This window comes from Elephas maximus, chromosome 18 (genome assembly GCF_024166365.1).
Source record: "Elephas maximus indicus isolate mEleMax1 chromosome 18, mEleMax1 primary haplotype, whole genome shotgun sequence".
NCBI classification, from domain to species: Eukaryota; Metazoa; Chordata; class Mammalia; order Proboscidea; family Elephantidae; genus Elephas; species Elephas maximus.
Genome location: NC_064836.1, coordinates 67,714,988 through 67,733,491, shown reverse-complemented (window position 1 = coordinate 67,733,491; position 18,504 = coordinate 67,714,988). Strand labels below are relative to the sequence as shown.

At 39.9% G+C, this 18,504-nt stretch overlaps 1 protein-coding gene across 4 annotated transcripts in view; it reads right to left on the bottom strand.

Annotated features, from left to right (window-relative positions):
• The window catches only part of CRYBG3 (crystallin beta-gamma domain containing 3), a 135,784-nt gene that overhangs the window by 16,167 nt on the left and 101,113 nt on the right, over nt 1-18,504 (bottom strand). For 3 of the 4 annotated variants that reach the window (XM_049857906.1, XM_049857903.1, XM_049857904.1), the window contains exons 17-18: nt 15,128-15,237; nt 13,540-13,666 (exon numbers count right to left, since the gene is read on the bottom strand). In XM_049857906.1, the coding sequence (XP_049713863.1) occupies nt 13,540-13,666; nt 15,128-15,237 (237 nt within the window). Of the gene's footprint in view, nt 1-13,539; nt 13,667-14,131; nt 14,200-15,127; nt 15,238-18,504 lie in introns of those variants that run through there. The other variant, XM_049857905.1, reaches the window with a different exon arrangement.

Here is an 18,504-nt window from a genome sequence, read left to right as displayed (position 1 = left end):
CACCTGTCTGTATTATAAAAAAAATCTGAAAAGATATAAAACTAGTAACCATGGTTACCTGTCAGAAGGATAGGAGCATGAATGGGAGTTTTTCACCGAATTCTTTTTGATTTCTGAACCATGGGAATATATTATTTATTTATACATTTAAATTGGCAATTATTATATATGTGTTTGTGTGTGTGTTTAACTGGCCTTCAAGAAATTTATCTGGCAACAAAATGAAGAATAGACAGAATGGAAGTAAAAGGACCAGTACATTGGTAGAATATTGCAGTCCAAAGAAAAAGAGAACCAGACCTAAAATGGTGGTGGGGGAAGGAAATGATGATTGGTGAATACGCGATGACCAGGAAGACCACCACAGTAATAAAACAGACATAAGGCAACTGAACAGAATGAGAAAGGTGAGGAAAAAGATGTGAACATACGTGGTTGGAAGCATAGTGTATGTATAATTAAGTATGTCATACATAAGGAAATCTAGAGGAAAAATATGCCCAGGAGCTAAGGACTTATATTTTGATTGGATATTTTACTGAGATAGAGGTGGGATAATCTTAGAGAAGTCCAGCATGCACAAGGCATTCTGATTTGGAGTTCAGGAGAAAGATCAAGTATAGAGACAAGGAGTTTGGGACCTCTCAGAATCTGGGCAATAACTGGAGCTGGGAGTGAGAAAACTGAAAGAGGTGGAAGGAGGCCAGAACTAACTAGACAGACTTACAAGGGTTGGTAGTAACGAAAGATGGCCTGTAGAGGTGACTGAAAACATGAACCTGGAGAGAAAAACATCACAGAAGGGAAAACAAAATTTTAAGGAAGACTATACTTCCTTATCAGTGTCAAATACTTCTGTGATGTTGAGGAAGAATGTGACTGTGATGAGGCTGTTGGGTTTGGCAGTCAGGAAGCAGCTGGTGACCACTAAGAGGACTGCTTCAGTGGTATGTTGGAGGTGATGGGTGGACTCTAGACTCTGAGGGCTGAGAAGTAAGTGTGACACTGCCGACAGAGTGTGCAGGCTACTTTTTAGAGATGCTTGGTGGAAAGGAGGGCAGTGGGTAGGGGCCGATGAGCTAATCAGAGTAGAAGGCACACGTTTTTAGGCATAGCGGAAAGCAGTAGTGGGAGAGAAAGAAGCCGAGATGTAAGACAAGAGGGACGCTTCTAGGAAGGAGTGAGAAGTCCAGTTCACTCCTTCCCACAAGTTCAGAAAGTGGCTGGAATCAGTCCACGAAGAAAAGGATTGTTACAGAAAAGATGAACTATGCTTCCTCTGAAATAAGAGGAAATATAAAAAGGATACTGAGAAATTTCCAGGTAGCGAAGTGTGCGATTTTCGCTTTACATTATGTGGCCAATGTCACCTGCCGATCAGAGACGGTCTTGAAGTGATGTTCCCTAGAACATTCTGCAGTGATGGAAATGCTCTATACAGCTGCACTCTTCACTGTAGTAGCCACTAGCCACATGTGACTATGAAGCGCTTGAAATGTGGCTGATTTGGCCAAGGGACTGGATTAATATTTAATTTTAATTTATTTAAAGTTAAATAACCCTGTGTGGCTTGATCTATTAAGATAAATTCTACATCTAGGAATTTACGTTAATGGAACAATGAAAAATTTGATATAGGGGACCACAAACATTACTTAAACTTCTATTTATTTTAAAAAAATAACAAGGTAGAGAGAAATAAATTGTAGAAAATGACTGAGATAGCTTTAAAATTTTAAGAGTTTATACAAATCAGTAAGAACAGTCCAAGAGACTGAGTAGATAAAGGGGCAAAGGACATAAGCCATTAGCATTAACCAAAGAAGAAATATGATTAATAAACCAACGTGGGAGAATCATCTCTCGCTCTCCATTAACAACAGAAGTTCCCTCAGGTGGTCCAATCTACACAACTTTTCATTTGGAACATCTACTGTTTCTAAGCTTCAAGCCCTTCCCCTTCTAGAGGTATAATGTAGATTTAACTTTTTCTATTTTTAAATAGTCAATTTAAATGATTTAAATTTATAAATACTCTTAAGATTATAAACCCAGATGACATGTAAATACACTGACATGTTAAGCAGATTCAGATAACCAACAGTGTTTATCTAGGCAAGATGAGGGGGTGGTTAATAGCTTATTCATTCAGAAAATCAAGAGTGCTGGAGAACTATTTTAAAATCCTAGTTTCTGACACATTTTCCAAACATCAAAGTAGGAAGAGACAAACTATTAATAGTCTTCAAAACCAAACATGACACAGTAATCTGAACTTTCCAAGGACAACAGACACTACCAGAATTTAATTGCAATTTGAGCTCTACAGATGTATTGGCACCAGTCCATGGTAACCTAGATGGCAGCCAGTCACGTGGAGCCAAAAGTTCTTCTTCAGTGTTATCAGCAACAGGACATGCCTGTGAGGTCAATTCTAAGCCACACAAAGAGAATAAAGTTTCTAACAGCAGGATGTGTAAGAAAAAGACTACCTGAACAAATTGTGTAAATGAAGCTCTCAAAAGCTCCCAAAACTCCATTACCATCAGCTAAAATAATATCCTAAATGATAACAACATACATAGCAATTAATAAGTGCCAGGCATTGTTCTAAGTGCTTCAAATATCCACGGTTCTACATTCCTTTTACCCATAGTTCCAAAATCTGAAAAGCTCTGGGGCGGGGGAGGGGGGGGGACTGTTTTTCCATAATTCATTCAGTAACAAAATCTAACCTGAATAAATGGAATACTGTTTATAATATTCATCCAACTTTCTATGACTATGCATAGATTCCACCAGAGGAATAGGAACGTGTCTAATTATGGTGCTGGCCAGAACTCTGCTGGGATTTTTTTTTTTTTAAATACATGGTATATGAACCATCATACTACTGTTTAAAAATAAAAAAAAATCCCAAACCCCCAAACATATTCAGATTAAGGACTGTGGAGCTGTATTCACTTGTTTAATGCTTACAACTTTCCTCTGATCTAAGTACTATTGTTATCTCCACTTCACAGATGAAGAACCAACGCACGGGTCACACAGAGTAGGCAGAAGAAAAATCCAGGCCCTGTGGCTCCAGAAGATGTGTTCTTAAACCCTACACTGGGGCTCTAAAATGTTCGGACCACCAATGATTTTATACACAGAGTATTTATTTCTGATTGGCAGATGTAGTAACACTTTCAGTAATACTTCATCTTGCTCAGCTAGGCAGTATCTACAATCCCCATCCGAACTCACCCCACTGGCTTAACAAATGTATCTCCTACCTGAATTTGAAGCCCTGAGACCCTGTTTGTTACAAGAACTCAATGCACCATCGATATAACTGGATAAAATTTAAAAATCTAACTACGACTTTTAACTTTTTAAAACTAAACTGACTTATACTTTGGCACTGTATAGTTCTTTCGGTTTGAAATCATTTGTACAGAAAAAGTGTTGACAGTACCTCAAGATAACATTAACTGGTTAGGCTCTAAATACAACATATAGTTTCATTTTTCAATTATTTAGCAATTGGCCATATCTTCACAGTCCTGCAAGATCATTTCATCCTGGCCTTGGCCAAAAGGGCCAAGACTAAAAAACTAAGTGCAGCTGGACTGAATGAAAAGAAACCAACAATCATGTACATCTCAAACAGCACTCCGTTTCAGAGACATCCCAAAAAGTGTGCTAGCAAAGAATTATTTAAAACAATATAACTTTAGCTCTTTGGTCTCGACCGCAGAAGCAAGACAACACAGGGAACGTCACTGTTTGGAAAGTGTCCCAATATGATCCATACAGTGTGCAACCATTGAGGCTCTAAGGCTTAGCACCTTCAGAAGTCAACTTGTGGCAAATGTGGCTGTCCTGCCAAGCACAAGAGAGAATGTAACTGGAGTGCCAAGGCTATAAGATGAAGTACTACCAGTATGTACTGGTCAGATGAGACACCTAAAAGTTGTATATCACAGATACAAGCATGGATTTTGTGAAGGAACAATACTGAAACCCAAGAGGGCAGCTGTTGTAGCATTCGGTTCACCTTAAGGATTTCAGACTTCTGATCTCCAGAACCGTAAGACAGTAAATTTCTGTGATTTTAAGGCACTAAATTTGTAGTAATTTGTTTCAGCAACAATAGAAAACTAACAAATTTGCCTTTCACCTTTTTCATACTGGTTTGTGCTTTTTGTGTTTTGTTTAAGAAATTCTTCCTTCTTCAATATCACTAGGGTTGTTATGTGTTCTTCTAAAAGTGTTAAAGTTTGCTTTTCACAGTTGAATCATTAATGCATCTGGAACTTATTTTTGTGATTAAAGTAGGATTCTAACTATCTTTTTCTATGTAAAATGCCAACTGTCACAACGCCACTTATTTAACAGTTCATCGTTGCTCCATTGTAATGGGATTTCTGTCATCTTCCCAATTCTAATATTTATGTAGGTCAGTTTCTATGCTATTCTATCCTGCTGCTCCATTTGTCTCACCTTGCACCAATACCCACTGTCTGGCTCATTACTGCTGTAAAATGCAATATACATTTGGTGAAACAAGTGATCCTTTATGCTGTTCTTAAATATTGTCTTGGCTATTCTGCACCCATGTATTTTCCAAATTAATTTTAGGATAAGCTTGTCTTGTTTTATACACCTCCCTCCTATCCTCCAGCACAAAAGATTCTGCAAGCATTTTGCTTGGAATTACGTTGATTTGGAGAAGCCCACATCTGTATGATATTGAGTCTTTCATCTATAAAAGGTTATCTCTCTCCACCTGTTAAAGCCTTCTTTTATGCCATTCAATAAAGTTTTTATAATTTTCTCCATAAAGGACTTACCTGCCTTGTGTTAAATTTATTCCTAAGTACCGTATAACTTAATTGATATTTATCTTGTGTTCAGCACCTTTTTAAAAAAGCATATTAATGTTAATAATTTGTCTGGAGCTGCTCTTGACAATTTTGTTTCTTCTTTTATATCTTTTTAGTTTTTAATCTTATTAAACTAGTAAGGACTCGAGGATAATACTGAAGAGAAGTGGGGATAGTAGACATTTTCATCTTCTTCCTGAATTTACAGGGAAATGCTTCAAACGTTTTATAGGAAGTGTGATGTTTACTGCAGGTTTCTGGAGGCCTTCATATTCAAAACATACACAACAGAATACTATTAACTATGTACAGGCTTAGCTGAAAAGCTGAATAGTAACCAAACTTCCACACTGTATAAACTCACCGCTTCCTTTCATTCTGTGGTTGGGTTTACCACTGCTAGGTCTTCCTCTATTTGTAGCTGTACTGCTTATTCAGCACCCTCGCACAGAATCAGTCTTGCCAATTCTTATTCTACCCCGAGATTATTTACATCAACACAGTCATAATTTCATTTGAAGCTTTTCTACAGCCTCTTGTTATAATGTTTCTTTTGCTATGCCTATTTATAGCTGCCAGGATTGGATTATTACTTCAAAGAGAACCAAACAAACTTCCATGCCAAGCCACCATGGAGATACTGAAGAATCAATGGGCACAATGCTGCTCCCATGGAAACTCAATAAAAGCAAGTTACCCCACACACTACTGGGCCAGTGCCTGAATGCCTTACGGAGCAGCCTGACCCTGGCAGTTACCTCTCAGATCATTCAACAATTGCTCACATATCCTGCTCTCATCTATACGTGCCCATCTTTTCATTTCGTATCCAGTCTGGCTTTAAAGCATTGCATCAGGGGCAGGCAGTTGTAATTTTTTTTTAACTTAGGTTCCATATCCACTCCCAGCTTCTAAAGCTACTATTACAACATTATTACACATTGGTAAGATATAAGACCAAAGTACAACCTTTCAATGAGTTGAAGTGGAAAATGAACCTTATGGGCACAATGCTGCTCCCATGGAAACTCAATAAAAGCAAGTTACCCCAGACACTACTGGGCCAGTGCCTGAATGCCTTACGGAGCAATCTGACCCTGGCAGTTACCTCTCAGATCATTCAACACTTGCTCACATATCCTGCTCTCATCTATACGTGCCCATCTTTTCATTTTGTATCCAGTCTGGCTTTAAAGCATTGCATCAGGGGCAGGCAGTTGTAATTTTTTTTTTTTTAACTTAGGTTCCACATCCACTCCCAGTTTCTAAAGCTACTATTACAACATTATTACACATTGGTAAGATACAAGACCAAAGTACAACCTTTTAATGAGTTGAAGTAGAAAATGAACCTTATATAAGTACTGCCTATATTTTTCAGGCATGCATGAATGATTTATTCTACTTATTACTTAATGAATTCTGAATATTTTTACAGCACTACACTAAGTAGAGGGGACACGGGGATAACAGAATTCCAAGCCACAATAAATACAGATCTTGCCCTCGATGACCTTACAGGCCTAGGAGGTATGATAAAAGGCAGAAAGGGAAAAACATCTTTAGAGGTGGAGAAAGAAAAAACATTCAGGGTAGATAAAAATCACTTTAAGAAATGAAATCACTGAAGTTTTCCTAGAATTAGAGTCTGAAACATTTCATCTAGATCATAAAGGTTTCTGATAGGGGAAAGAAAAAGGACATTCTAGGTTTCCACATTAGTAAATCTACAAATAGAGAAAGTAGAAGGAAGATTATTGGGAGAGGGATGGCTTTGTAGAGAGGATATATGAAGAATCAACAATAATACTAGGAAAGTAGGCTGGTCTAGACCGCAGAGTCTGGACTTTATCTGAAGAAAGAGATCAAAGGAAGGAAAGCAGTCAAGTGGCCGTTACCATAGTTTGGAAAAGAAAGAACGAGGCTCTGAACTTGGTCATGGTAGTGGGAGGGTGATGAGAACAATTTAAGACACATCATAGTGGTAGAATATGTAATACTCGGCTACTAACTGGGTGTTGGAAATCATGAAGTAGTGGAAATCAAAGATGACAACTGGTTCTGAGACCAGATGACTGGGGTAATGATACCTTTCAACAGGAAGAAGGGATTAAAGATGAACTCGTTTGGGAGGGAAAATGAGGTACTGGTGGAACATGCTGAAGAAGACCTACTCAAAATCTGCAAAAGAAGCCGTGGGAATAATAAAAATACTGTTGGGGCCCTGGTGGCACAATGGTTAAGAGCTCCGCTGCTAACCAAAAGGCTGGCAGTTTGAATCCATCAGCCGCTCCTTAGAAACCCTATGGGGCAGTTCTTCTCTGTCCTACGGGGTCGCTATGAGTCCGAATTGACTTGACAGCAACAGGAATGGGTTATTCTAAAGACCCGGGAATCATCTACATTGAACAAGGAAAGAGTTGAAGTCTGACGATGAAGCAGATTTCTAAGTATGAGAGAAAAAAGGCCAAATACAAATGCCTAGGAAACATCTATACTTAAGGGGCCAGGAGGAAGATGACATTTGGATTTAATGGTGTGAGTTCACCATGTTATCTAATTCTCCTGGTTTTTTTATGCGTATTCAGTGCTTAGCGTAATATTTGGTACATAGTAGGTACTAATACTTCACTTTGGATAAGTATAAAATGCATATTCAGCGATGCCGTCATCATGCAGCTTTCATGTTGTTGTTGCTGTCAGGTGCTGTCCAGTCAATTCCAACTCATCGTGACCCAGTGTACAACAGAACAAAACACTGCCTGGTCCTATGCCATCCTCACAATCGTTGTTTTGCTTGAGCCCACTGCTGCAGCTTCTGTGCCAATCCATCTTGTTGAGGGTCTTCTTTCTTGCTGACCCTCTACTTTACCAAGCATGATGTCCTTCCCCAGGGACTGACTCCTACTGATAATATGTCCAAAGTACGTGAGATGATGTCTCACCATCCATGCTTCTAAGGAGCATTCTGGCTGTACTTCTTCCAAGATGGCTTTTACAGTGTTTACATAAAGAATCCAGGCACCTTAAAGTTTTGTCTTTGATCAAGGTGAAACAAAATACTTACAAACTTTCTTCTCTAAAAATTACTGATAAGTTGTGTTTTTCATCCACAGAATCCTACACCCCAAACATCATCTTTGGTCTTTTTCGTCATCTTGTCGCTATTCTTTTAAACCCAGAATGAGTATTAGTAAATATATAAGGCTTTGGTCTCAGACCCAAACAAAACAGGCTTCATTAAACCTGATATCCAATTCCTTTAATCTTAAATGGTCCTCATGTAATCATTGTGAAACAAACAGTTCTCAAGCCATGACTGGTGAAAATCTTCCATGGTTTGATATTGATATTCAGGTGTATTACCAGACAAATCATTTTTACAGAAATACAACTGCATCTTGTGAAGAGCCCAATGAGAACCCTGGGCATTAGTTCATTTCCCCAATACAAGGCCACTTAAGTTGGTATTATTTTTATCAAATGTTTGTAAAGAATCATCTTTGGCATGGTTAAATTAGATTTTCCAATATTAAGAATTCTAACTCTTATCTTAGAATTCTAAATAAAATTTGAACCATCTTCTGAGCAAGGCTTATCTACTTGTCTACAATGCATTTCATTTTACAGTCACCAAACCACCACGGACTTTCACTAAAATTAACCTCAACTATCAATTTTTAAAGGAAGTCAGCTCTGCTAAGATGGCAGAGAGAAGAACATATACAAAGGTACTAAAATTTCACCATCTCTCTTTGTTTCCTCCAAATCTGGACACAGGAAACACCTCCATAAATTTATATATCTGTGGTAGACTGTATTATTGCTCATATATAGTTACTCTATCAAGCCTTCTCTCCCCCAGTCCCCAGGCAAGGGGCGAGAAGTATATTTCCCTGCCCCACTGATGCTGGGCTTGGTCTTATGACTTGCTTTTGCCAAAACAATGTGAATGGAGACAATGATTCCACTTCTGAGCAGAAGCTTTAAATATAACTATATGGTTGAATCGTTCTCCACTGCCATGAAAATAAGCATGCTCCTGGCGAGAGCTGCTCCTGTTAGCCTGGCCCCTAAATAAAGAATATGTGGAGAGTATACCAAAAACTGAAGAAGCCCTGGTGGTGTGATGGTTCGAGTGCTCAGCTGTTAACCTGAAAGGCTGGCAGTTCAAACCTACCAGTGGCCCTGTGGGAAAAAAGACGTGGGGATGTGCTTCTATAAAGACTCTTGTTGTTGTGTGCCCTCAAGTCGATTCTGAGTCAAGGCGACTTTATAGGATAGAGAGGAACTGCCCCATAGGGTTTTCTAGGCTGTAAATCTTTGCAGGAGCAGATCATCAGATCTTTCCTCCTGCAGAGCCGCTGGTGGGTTCGAACTGCTCACCTTTCATTTTAACAGCCAAGCACTTAGCCGCTGCATCACCAGGGCTCCTTCCCGTAAAGGTTACAGCCTAGGAAACTCTATGGGCAGTTCTACTCTGTCCTACAGGGTCACTATGAGTCTGAATTGACTCCACAGCACATAACAACAAATACCTAACAACAAAACCCGAGTCCCTGGGTGGTGCAAAAGGTTAAATACTGACTACTATCTGGAAGGTTAGCAGTCTGAACCCCCACAGAGGCACCTCAAAAGACAGGCTTAGCGATCTGCTTCCAAAAAGTCACAGCCTTGAAAACCCATGGAACAGTTCTCTGCACACATGGGTCACCATGAGTTGGCATCAACTCAACAGCAACTAACATACCTAAAACCAGAGTCCCTGGGCGCTTGGCTGCTAAGAGCTTGGCAGTTCACGCCCAAGAGGCACCTCGGAAGAAAGGCCTGGTGATCTGCTTCTGAAATATCAGACCTTGAAACCTTATGGAGCACAGTTCTACTTTGACACACAGGGGGTCAAAATGAGTCAGAAATGACGTTATGGCAACTGGTGCGTTTTAAAACCTAAAACCAATGCACAACCCGGAGCGGAGAACAAGCAATTAACGTAGTTGCTGAAACAAACTGTGAGGAAAAAATAAACATGTGTTATTGTAAGCCACTGAGATTTTGGGGATTGTTACGCAGATAAGCTTGCAAGAGCTAAGACACCATCACATTCCCTCAGAACTTACGAGTCCTAAGGCTGGATATGCTTTTTTTTATGTCCAATTAGATATATGCCCTGGATACTTATTTGCCAGCAGAACTGTAGGCTGTTAAAAGTTTTGAAAATATCTACTCTAACAGTTTCTTTACAGATGAGTTAACTGTGGCCCAGATAAATGATTTGCCCAAGGTCATATCACTAAGAAGCAGAAGCATGAACTATGTTCTCTTCTCCTTTCCCTGTAAAATGAGTATAGTACTGCAAATTATGCATCCAGGGACCTCCACAAGCTACAGTGAAACATATGTCTACACAAAGAGAAGTCAGCCTGGAGCAAACCGCCAAGTGGAAAACATACAGATCTTGCAGGAAGATGAAGTCTTAAGACTCCTCAATATTATACCATTATGACAATTATACACAAAATCAGGGCATTTCTGAGAACGCCAACTTCAGGCAACACTCAGAATTCTGCAGTTTTAACTAATAAAAGAAAAAGAAAAGGATTTGCTCATGTATTTGTAAAGTCAACTTAACCATACAGAAACACTTCCTCGCAAACCCACACTGGACTGTGGCCTAGGCAGTGGAAGTAAGAAATCTATAGACAAAGCCACATGGGTCCCTAAGTTAAGAACACAGTGGGGAAGCAGAACAGGTGCAGAGTGTCTGCTCCTGTCCAGGGAAAGGGGACGGAATCTATGGGATGTTCACAATGGGGACCCTGGAGGGTAGGAAAAAGAGTCTCTCTTGTGCGAAACGACAGCCCAGAAAAGTTTCTCTCAAAACACCTACACCTCATTTTACTCCCATTTCACGCTCAGCAAATTACCTTCTTATGACCAAGCTCAGTTTCCCATGTTCTTCCAGACAGGCTTAGAAAGATCTCCAGGGCAGAGTTCTCAAGCCTTCCAGTCACTGGAAAATAACATTCCTCTACCTCCTACAAATTACCAAACTGACCTTCTGGTCACGTACCAATCTCCCTAAGTCTGATCAACTTGAGGCTCTGGGGCTTCGAAGGTGAGGCATGGTTGGCCTTACCAAGGTAATGCTGCTCAGTGAAGCCTCTTCATGGTCAATCTGTGGGTCTCTGCGAAGGTGCCCAACCTCACCTCACACTCTTTCCATTTCAACAGCAAACCTACTCTCTACCTAAACATATCTTCAACAAAGACTTTTCTAAGCCTTAAACATACCATGAAAGGTATTAAGAAAATTAATGTGCTGTCTTTACATAAAGTGAGTATGCTCTTTAACTACCTCATGGAATGAAAAGGCTGTAGTCCTCAAGTCCTTCCCAAGAGGCACCTTCACCTACATTGCATGGATTCCACAGAATCAAAGCAAGGACATGCAGCTAATTACACATTATAGCTTATGTAAGACCAATTCTTTTTTCTCTATGTTTTTACTCCCAATTTTAATTATTTCACACTTCATGAACATAAAAGAATTGCAACTTCTCAAAGAAAAATAGTAATACTCATTGATTTTTGAATCTGAATGTTTCTAAAATGCCCTCCCTAGAAATTCAACTCACTGAATTAGGAATCCTGCAAAATCCTTTTAAGACAAGACAGTACTTTCATATTCAGAGCTACACATTTTGCTCATAGAGTTAATATCACATAACTGTCTGCTGATTTGACCATTAAAAATTGCTAAGAAAATTCCTTCCCAATAAATGCCATCGACTTTCCAGTGTTCTCTGCACCTTATCATTGGCTGGAGAGACTGACCAGACCACATTCTTTTTTTTACCACTTTTCCCGAGACAGACAGACAGCATTCACAGCCACTTGTTCTTTTCAAGTTGGTGACTGATGGGCCACTGAAAGAGACCAAGAATTTTATTTTTATTCTTGTTCCTCAGCCGAGAATCTATTCTTAGCCCGATACCAAGAATACTCTATCCAGGAATGTCTCATGAAATAAGACTACATTACTCAGGTTGAGGATGAAAGGTCCTGAGTATGGCCGTAATCCCGGCAGTCTGCTCTCGCTGAAAGGTCTGAGTCATTCCTACCACCACGTAGGCCTTCTGATCAGCTCTGTAAATCTCAGCTTTGACCAAACATACCCCTAGGAAACCATTACAACTATACATCTTAAATACATCCCAAATCCTCGCTGCTTCCTCTGCACAGACTCTACTGAACAGGGGCCCAGAACTGATGTCCCAGAGTGGTGTTCCTCTTTTGCTCACATTAAAAATTCTAACCATATTTTTTGGAAAGAAGAAACCACTTACTATATAAATGTGGTCCACTAAGGTTTCTGAGAAGCCCTGGTGGCGCAGTGGTTAAGAGCTATGGCTGCTAACCAAAAGGTTGGCAGTTTGAATCCACCAGCCGCTCCTTGGAAATCCTATGGGGACAGTTCTACTCCATCCTATAGGGTCACTATGAGTTAGAATTGCCTCAATGGCAACAGGTAGAAGGTGACTTACAGTTCTGTGTACACCAGGGAGGAAGGCCCTTGTTCCTCAAAACAAGGTTTAAAATCAATACCAGTAGTGATTCATGCCTTAAAATAACATTATAAACCTGAAGAGCAGAGAGGTTGTCCTGTGACTTGTTATCTAATAAATAATAAGATAATCAAGTTATCATTTTCTTAAGTAGCTGCTATGGATTGAATTGTGTCCTCCCAAAATGTGTGTCAACTTGGCTAGTCCATAACTGCCAGTATTTTCATCTGATGTAATTTTCCTGCGTGTAGAGGCAGTTATGTTAAAAAGGCAGGACTCAATCTACAAGATCAGGCTGTGTCTTAAACCAATCTCTTCTGATACATAAAAGAGAGAAGCAAGCAAAGAGACATGGGGACCTCATACCACCGAGAAACAAGAGCCAGGAGAATGACACATCCTTTGGGCCTGGCTTCCCTGTGCTGAGAAGCTCCTAGGCTGGGGAAGATTGACGACAAGGACCTTGCCCCAGAACTGATGGAGAAAGAAAGCCTCCTCCTACAGCTGGTACCCTGAATTTGGACTTTTAGCCTCCTACACAGTGAGAGTATAAATTTCTCTTTGTTAAAGCCATCCACTTGTGGTATTTCTGTTACAGCAGCACTAGATGACTAAGACAGTAGCTACAGCACTAACAATCATGCTGATAATAGCTAACACGCATTCAGTGGTCACCATGTGTCAGGCATTTTACAAGAGTCAAGCATTTTACAAAAATCATCTCACTTAATATCCCAGTGGCCTTATAAAATTTATTACTTTTTATAGATGAGGAAACTGAGTAACCTCACCAGTGCCACTCAAACTGGTTTCAGTATCAAAGTGAGATTCAAGCCCAGGTCCATACGACTCTAGTTCTTGGGTTTTGTACTCATGCTAAAAAAGTAAATAAATAAAATAAAGTAAAAGGAAAATATCATTGTAATTTTGCTTGGACTTCACGAGTGAACCTCCATTTTATTGGCATAAAATATCAACAAATGAATTATTCAAAACTTGATATTTCCCCTTGTATCATTTCTTCCAACTTTATATTATCATCAGTGGCAATCAAACTGGACAAGAACAGAGTCTTATAAATATGTACTCAGCAAAGTACTTACATAGTCAATGGGCTTGAGGGATTTGACTTCAGATGTTGGGCAGCCACAGGAAATAAGGTCAGCATAGAGGCCTTCTTCTAACACACACTGATTATCAGAAATGTCCCCTTGGTAATACAGGAGCCAGCTAAAAATACAAGCAGTAAGACAGTCAGTCAAAATGTATTCCATTGGCAGTGTAGACTCAGCATCATGCTGGAAGCTGTGGAGCTGACCAGTAGCAAGTACCCAGGACCCATAAAAACAACAGCCACCACTATCATTTACTGAGCGCCTACCACGTGCCAAGCACCAGGCTAGGTACTTGACATCTATTATTTTGCTGAATTCTCAATAATTCGATGACATACAACCATACGTTCAGTTTTGTAGGATTTTAAGGTTCGTAAAGGTGGTAATTTGCCTAAGGTCTGTCAACTACTAAATGATAAAGCTAAAATCTGATATAAGAAGACATCTCTTTTAAGCTAAAGACATTCCTTCATTCAGTGCCTTCACGTAGAGAACCCTGAGATAAAAACGTGGTCATTATTATAAATGTTTGAAGAGATTAAAAGTTCTTTTGGGGAGAAACAAAAATTTCTATTCTTACTGAATAGTGAGCTTGCCTTTGGTCTGGTTGAAATGAGTCTGGAAAATGAGACTAGTTGATGGGAAAGCCTGGAAAAGGAGGATCTGATTAGAATTTGAAAATGACTGTGGTATTTAAAGCACACTAAGAATTAAACTGGATTTCAAGACAAATAATTGGGTTATAATTGGTTTGTGATAAACACTGGAAACAAGACAACATAGGAGCAGGGGCTAACTAGGAGACGAGTTTAAAGTTCCTCAAATGAAAATTAGTTGCTGCCAGTCTCCACTTGCTCAACAAAGAAGGGAGGCAAATTGATGAATCCAAGATATCGTGAAGGAAGAACAGGTAGACTCTGGTGGGATATTAGGTAAATACTAGAAACAAAGAAAGAACACATTTTCACCCTGAGAATCCTGTATAGCTTCATGTATATGTAAGAAAGCTCCAGTATGTTTTTGTTGTTGGAAGAACACATGATTCAAAGCAAAACAAAACAAACAAACAAAAACACCAAAGAAATGGTTCTGAAATTCAGTGTGTGATGCCAGGAAATTTAACTCTGAATCTAGGATCCTCATGCGTGAAATGGGGGATAGAAAATATTTCAAATGAACAAAAAGTTTTTTAAAAATTTAGAAGTAATATGTCTGTGTGGATAAAAACACTAGTTATAGTTTATAGCATTTTATTATGCTATCTTATGCTACCTAATAAACGTACAGCATAAACCTTCAAAATATTTATGAGAAATAATCTAAGAGGAACAGTGAGAATAAAGGCATCAAAATGCCCGCAAAGTTGGTGAATCAGCATCCTGGTTTTCTGTATCACACAACGGCCTACAATATAAATTCAGCAACATTACTACAGGCTAGTTAGCAGTTAACCAATGATTTAATTAAGAAAAAAAAAAATTTAAACTCATTGCAAGTGCAAAATATAAAACAATTCAAATCTCTCTGAATTAAACCAGTTATTAAACAACAGCAGAAAACATTCAAGCATACTTACCAACCCCGAAGCACTTTAAAAGAACATGGTGTGAACGAAGTCAAGTCGGAAACTTCTTCTGTAAAATCTACACATCCACCTTGGAACCCTGGTTCACCGAATGCTTTGAGCTAGAACAGCAACGCAACGATAATTAAACACAACTGTTTGACTTTGTCACAAAAGCAAATAAAAACCTTTAGTTTCATACACTTAAAAAAAAAATCAGCAAAATAACAGACATATTTTACCCAATATCAAAGAATCCGTGTTAAGGATGGTAACATTCTCTTTAAACTTTTTTTTTTTCTGACATGTTTCCAGGAATGTCACCATTTATTTACCACTTTCACCCAACTCTTGCATCAGATTCTGGGCACCAAACCTACTGCCATTGAGTCAATTCTGACTCATACCAACCCTGCAGTTAGAGTACAACTTCCCTATAGAGTTTAAAAAAAAAAAAAAAAAACCTTTGCCTTCAAGTCAATTCCAACAGAGTGGAACTGACCCACAGGGTTTCTAAAGAGGAGCTGGTAGATTTGAACTGCTGACCTTTTGGCTGGCAGTTGTAGCTCTTAACCACTGGGCCATCAGGGCTTCCCTATAGAGTTTGTAGGGTTTAAAAAAAATTTTTTTTATTGTGCTTTAGATGAAGGTTTACAGAGCAAATTGGTTTCTCATTCAACAATATACATATTGTTTTGTGACACTGGCTGCCAACCCCACGGCATGTCAACACTCTCCCCTTCTCGACCTTGGGTTCCCCATTTCTAGCCTTCCTGTCCCCTCCTGCCTTCTCATCCTTGCCCCTGGGCTGGTGTGCCCATTTAGTCTCGTTTTGTTTTATGGGCCTGCCTAATCTTTGGCTGAAGGGTGAACCTCAGGAGTGACTTTAGTACTGAGTTAAAAGGGTGTCTGGGGGCCATAATCTGAAGGTTTTGCCAGTCTCTGTCAGACCAGTAAGTCGTCTTTTTTTGTGAGTTTTAGAATTTTTTTCTGTATTTTTCTCCAGTTCTGTCTGAGACCCTTTACTATGATCCCCGTCAGAGTAGTCAGTGGTGGTAGCTGGGCACCATCCGGTTGTGCTAGGCTCAGTCTGGTGGAGGTTGTGGTAGTTGTGATCCATTAGTCCTTTGGACTTATCTTTCCTTTGTGTCTTTGGTTTTCTTCATTCTCTCTTGCTCCAGATAGGGTAGGACCAGTGGAGTATCTTAGGTGGCCACTAACAAGTTTTTACGACCCCAGACAATACTCACCAAAATAGGATGTAGAACATATTGTTTATAAACTATGTTATGCCAATTGAGCTACATTTGGTGTCTCCCGAGACCATGGTCCCCAAGGCTGTAAATCTTTATAGAAGCAGGCTGCCACATCTTTCTCCTGTGAGGCGGCTAGTAGGTTCAAACCACTGATCTTTCAGTTAGCAGCTGAGTGCTTAACTGCTGTGCCACCAGGGCTCCTCAATTCTGAGCAGAGACCTAGAAAACAATTCTACTTATAAGAGTAAATCAGAATTCCTTCCTCCCTAAAATGTGGTCCATGTCCAATGCATCCATAATTATCACCTATGTTGAGACCCTGGTGGCCTAACAGTAAAATGCTCGGCTGCTAATTGAAATGCTGGCAGTTAGAACCCGTTCAGCATCTCAGCAAGAGAAAAATCTGACGATCTGCTCCTGTAAAGATTACAGCCTGGAAAACCCTATGGGGTAGTTCTGTTCTGTCACAAAGGATCACTATAATTTGAAAATTGATTCTCGACTGGACAGCACCCAACAACAACATGTTGAGACCAGGAGTTGCTGGGTGCAAAAGGTTAAGAGCTTGACTACTGGCTGAAAAGTCGGCAGACTGAACCTACCCAGAGATGCCTTGCAAGAACATCCTGGTAATCTGCTTCCAAAAGGTCATGGCCTTAAAAAACCTACGGAGCTGTTCTCTGCACACATACGATCACCATGAGTTGGAATCAACTTGACAGCCACTAGCAACAACAATGGTGAGGCCACATGCATAAAATAAGAGGCAGTTTAGCACTAAACACAAAGGAGGTATGGATTCGGATGGAGGCTGACTGGTATGTCTTTCCTCTCCCCAAGTCTTCCTGATCCACAGTAAATACAAGAGAGGAAGAGCACGAATGCGTGCCCATAAGTGAGCACGAATGTGCCCGTGAGAGCCTAGGAGCAGATGGCAGAGAAGATAATAATGATGGGATTAGTGGAATATTTTTTGTGAAGAAAGAGACAGCTGTGTCATGTATTTCAGCTTACAGGCTTCAGTCTACTGGTAAGAATACCTCAAACGTACAGCTTACAATTAGATACAACCACGTTTCTACTTTAGTCTTTTTGTCAAGGAAAACCTGTAAAATCTCAACTATAATCCCCTTTAGACCAGATATATGATAACCTGCAACTATAGGGGCCTTGGAAACCCTGGTGGCGTAGTGGTTAAGTGCTACAGCTGCTAACCAAAAGGTCGGCAGTTCAAGTCCACCAGGCACTCCTTGGAAACTCTATGGGGCAGTTCTACTCTGACCCATAGGGTTGCTATGAGTCGGAATCAACTTGATGGCAATGGGTTTGTTTGTTTGTTTGTTTTTTGTATAGGGGTCTTGGATCTACAATAGGTATGGCAAAAATTAATCAGCCTTACAAATCTTTCACAAATACTGAAGCCTTGATATCACACGGCTCATGGTCCACACTGCACCGACAGGCCCGTGCTGTTGCTAGGAACGCACATGATGAACTGACTGCTGCCTCGCCCTTTCTCTGGCTCACTGTCATCAAGAACAAGGCTTCTTTGACAATGTGACGTTCACCTCCAGTCATTATCCCAAGGGTCCTCTTATAGGCTGATGGTCTCCAAGTTCTGAGGAATTGCTTATTAGCTGTCTCATTCTACTCTGACCTGCTTCATCTGATATTAAAGACCAGCCGAAACCAGGGAGATGAGAGCACCAATTCCTCCGACCCACTGTGAGTTGTAAAATGTGACTTCCTATTGTGCAACCATGCTGTGTGTGGAGTTTTCAAGCAGTGAGGTCTGACCCAGCAAGTTTCTATCACGGTCCTTCTGCTCTATACAAAAGATAGCAAGAGAAAGGAGTCCAAAATGAAACTGACCTCTGGAATAATTCCCTATATAAAAACAATTCTACGTATTCAGGTAGACTGTCCCCAAATTCCTTGAGAAGGACATACATTTGGGTTAGCAGTTTTTCAGACTGTATTTTTTATCTTAAAGGTTTATAAAACATGAGGACAAAAGGCAAATCCCTTTTAACCTCCAAAAACACAGAGGAATTTCTCCTACATACAAGTACTTTTGAGCTGAAGCAACATGAAAATAGGAAAAGCCACATGAGAGCAGAGACCATGCTGTCT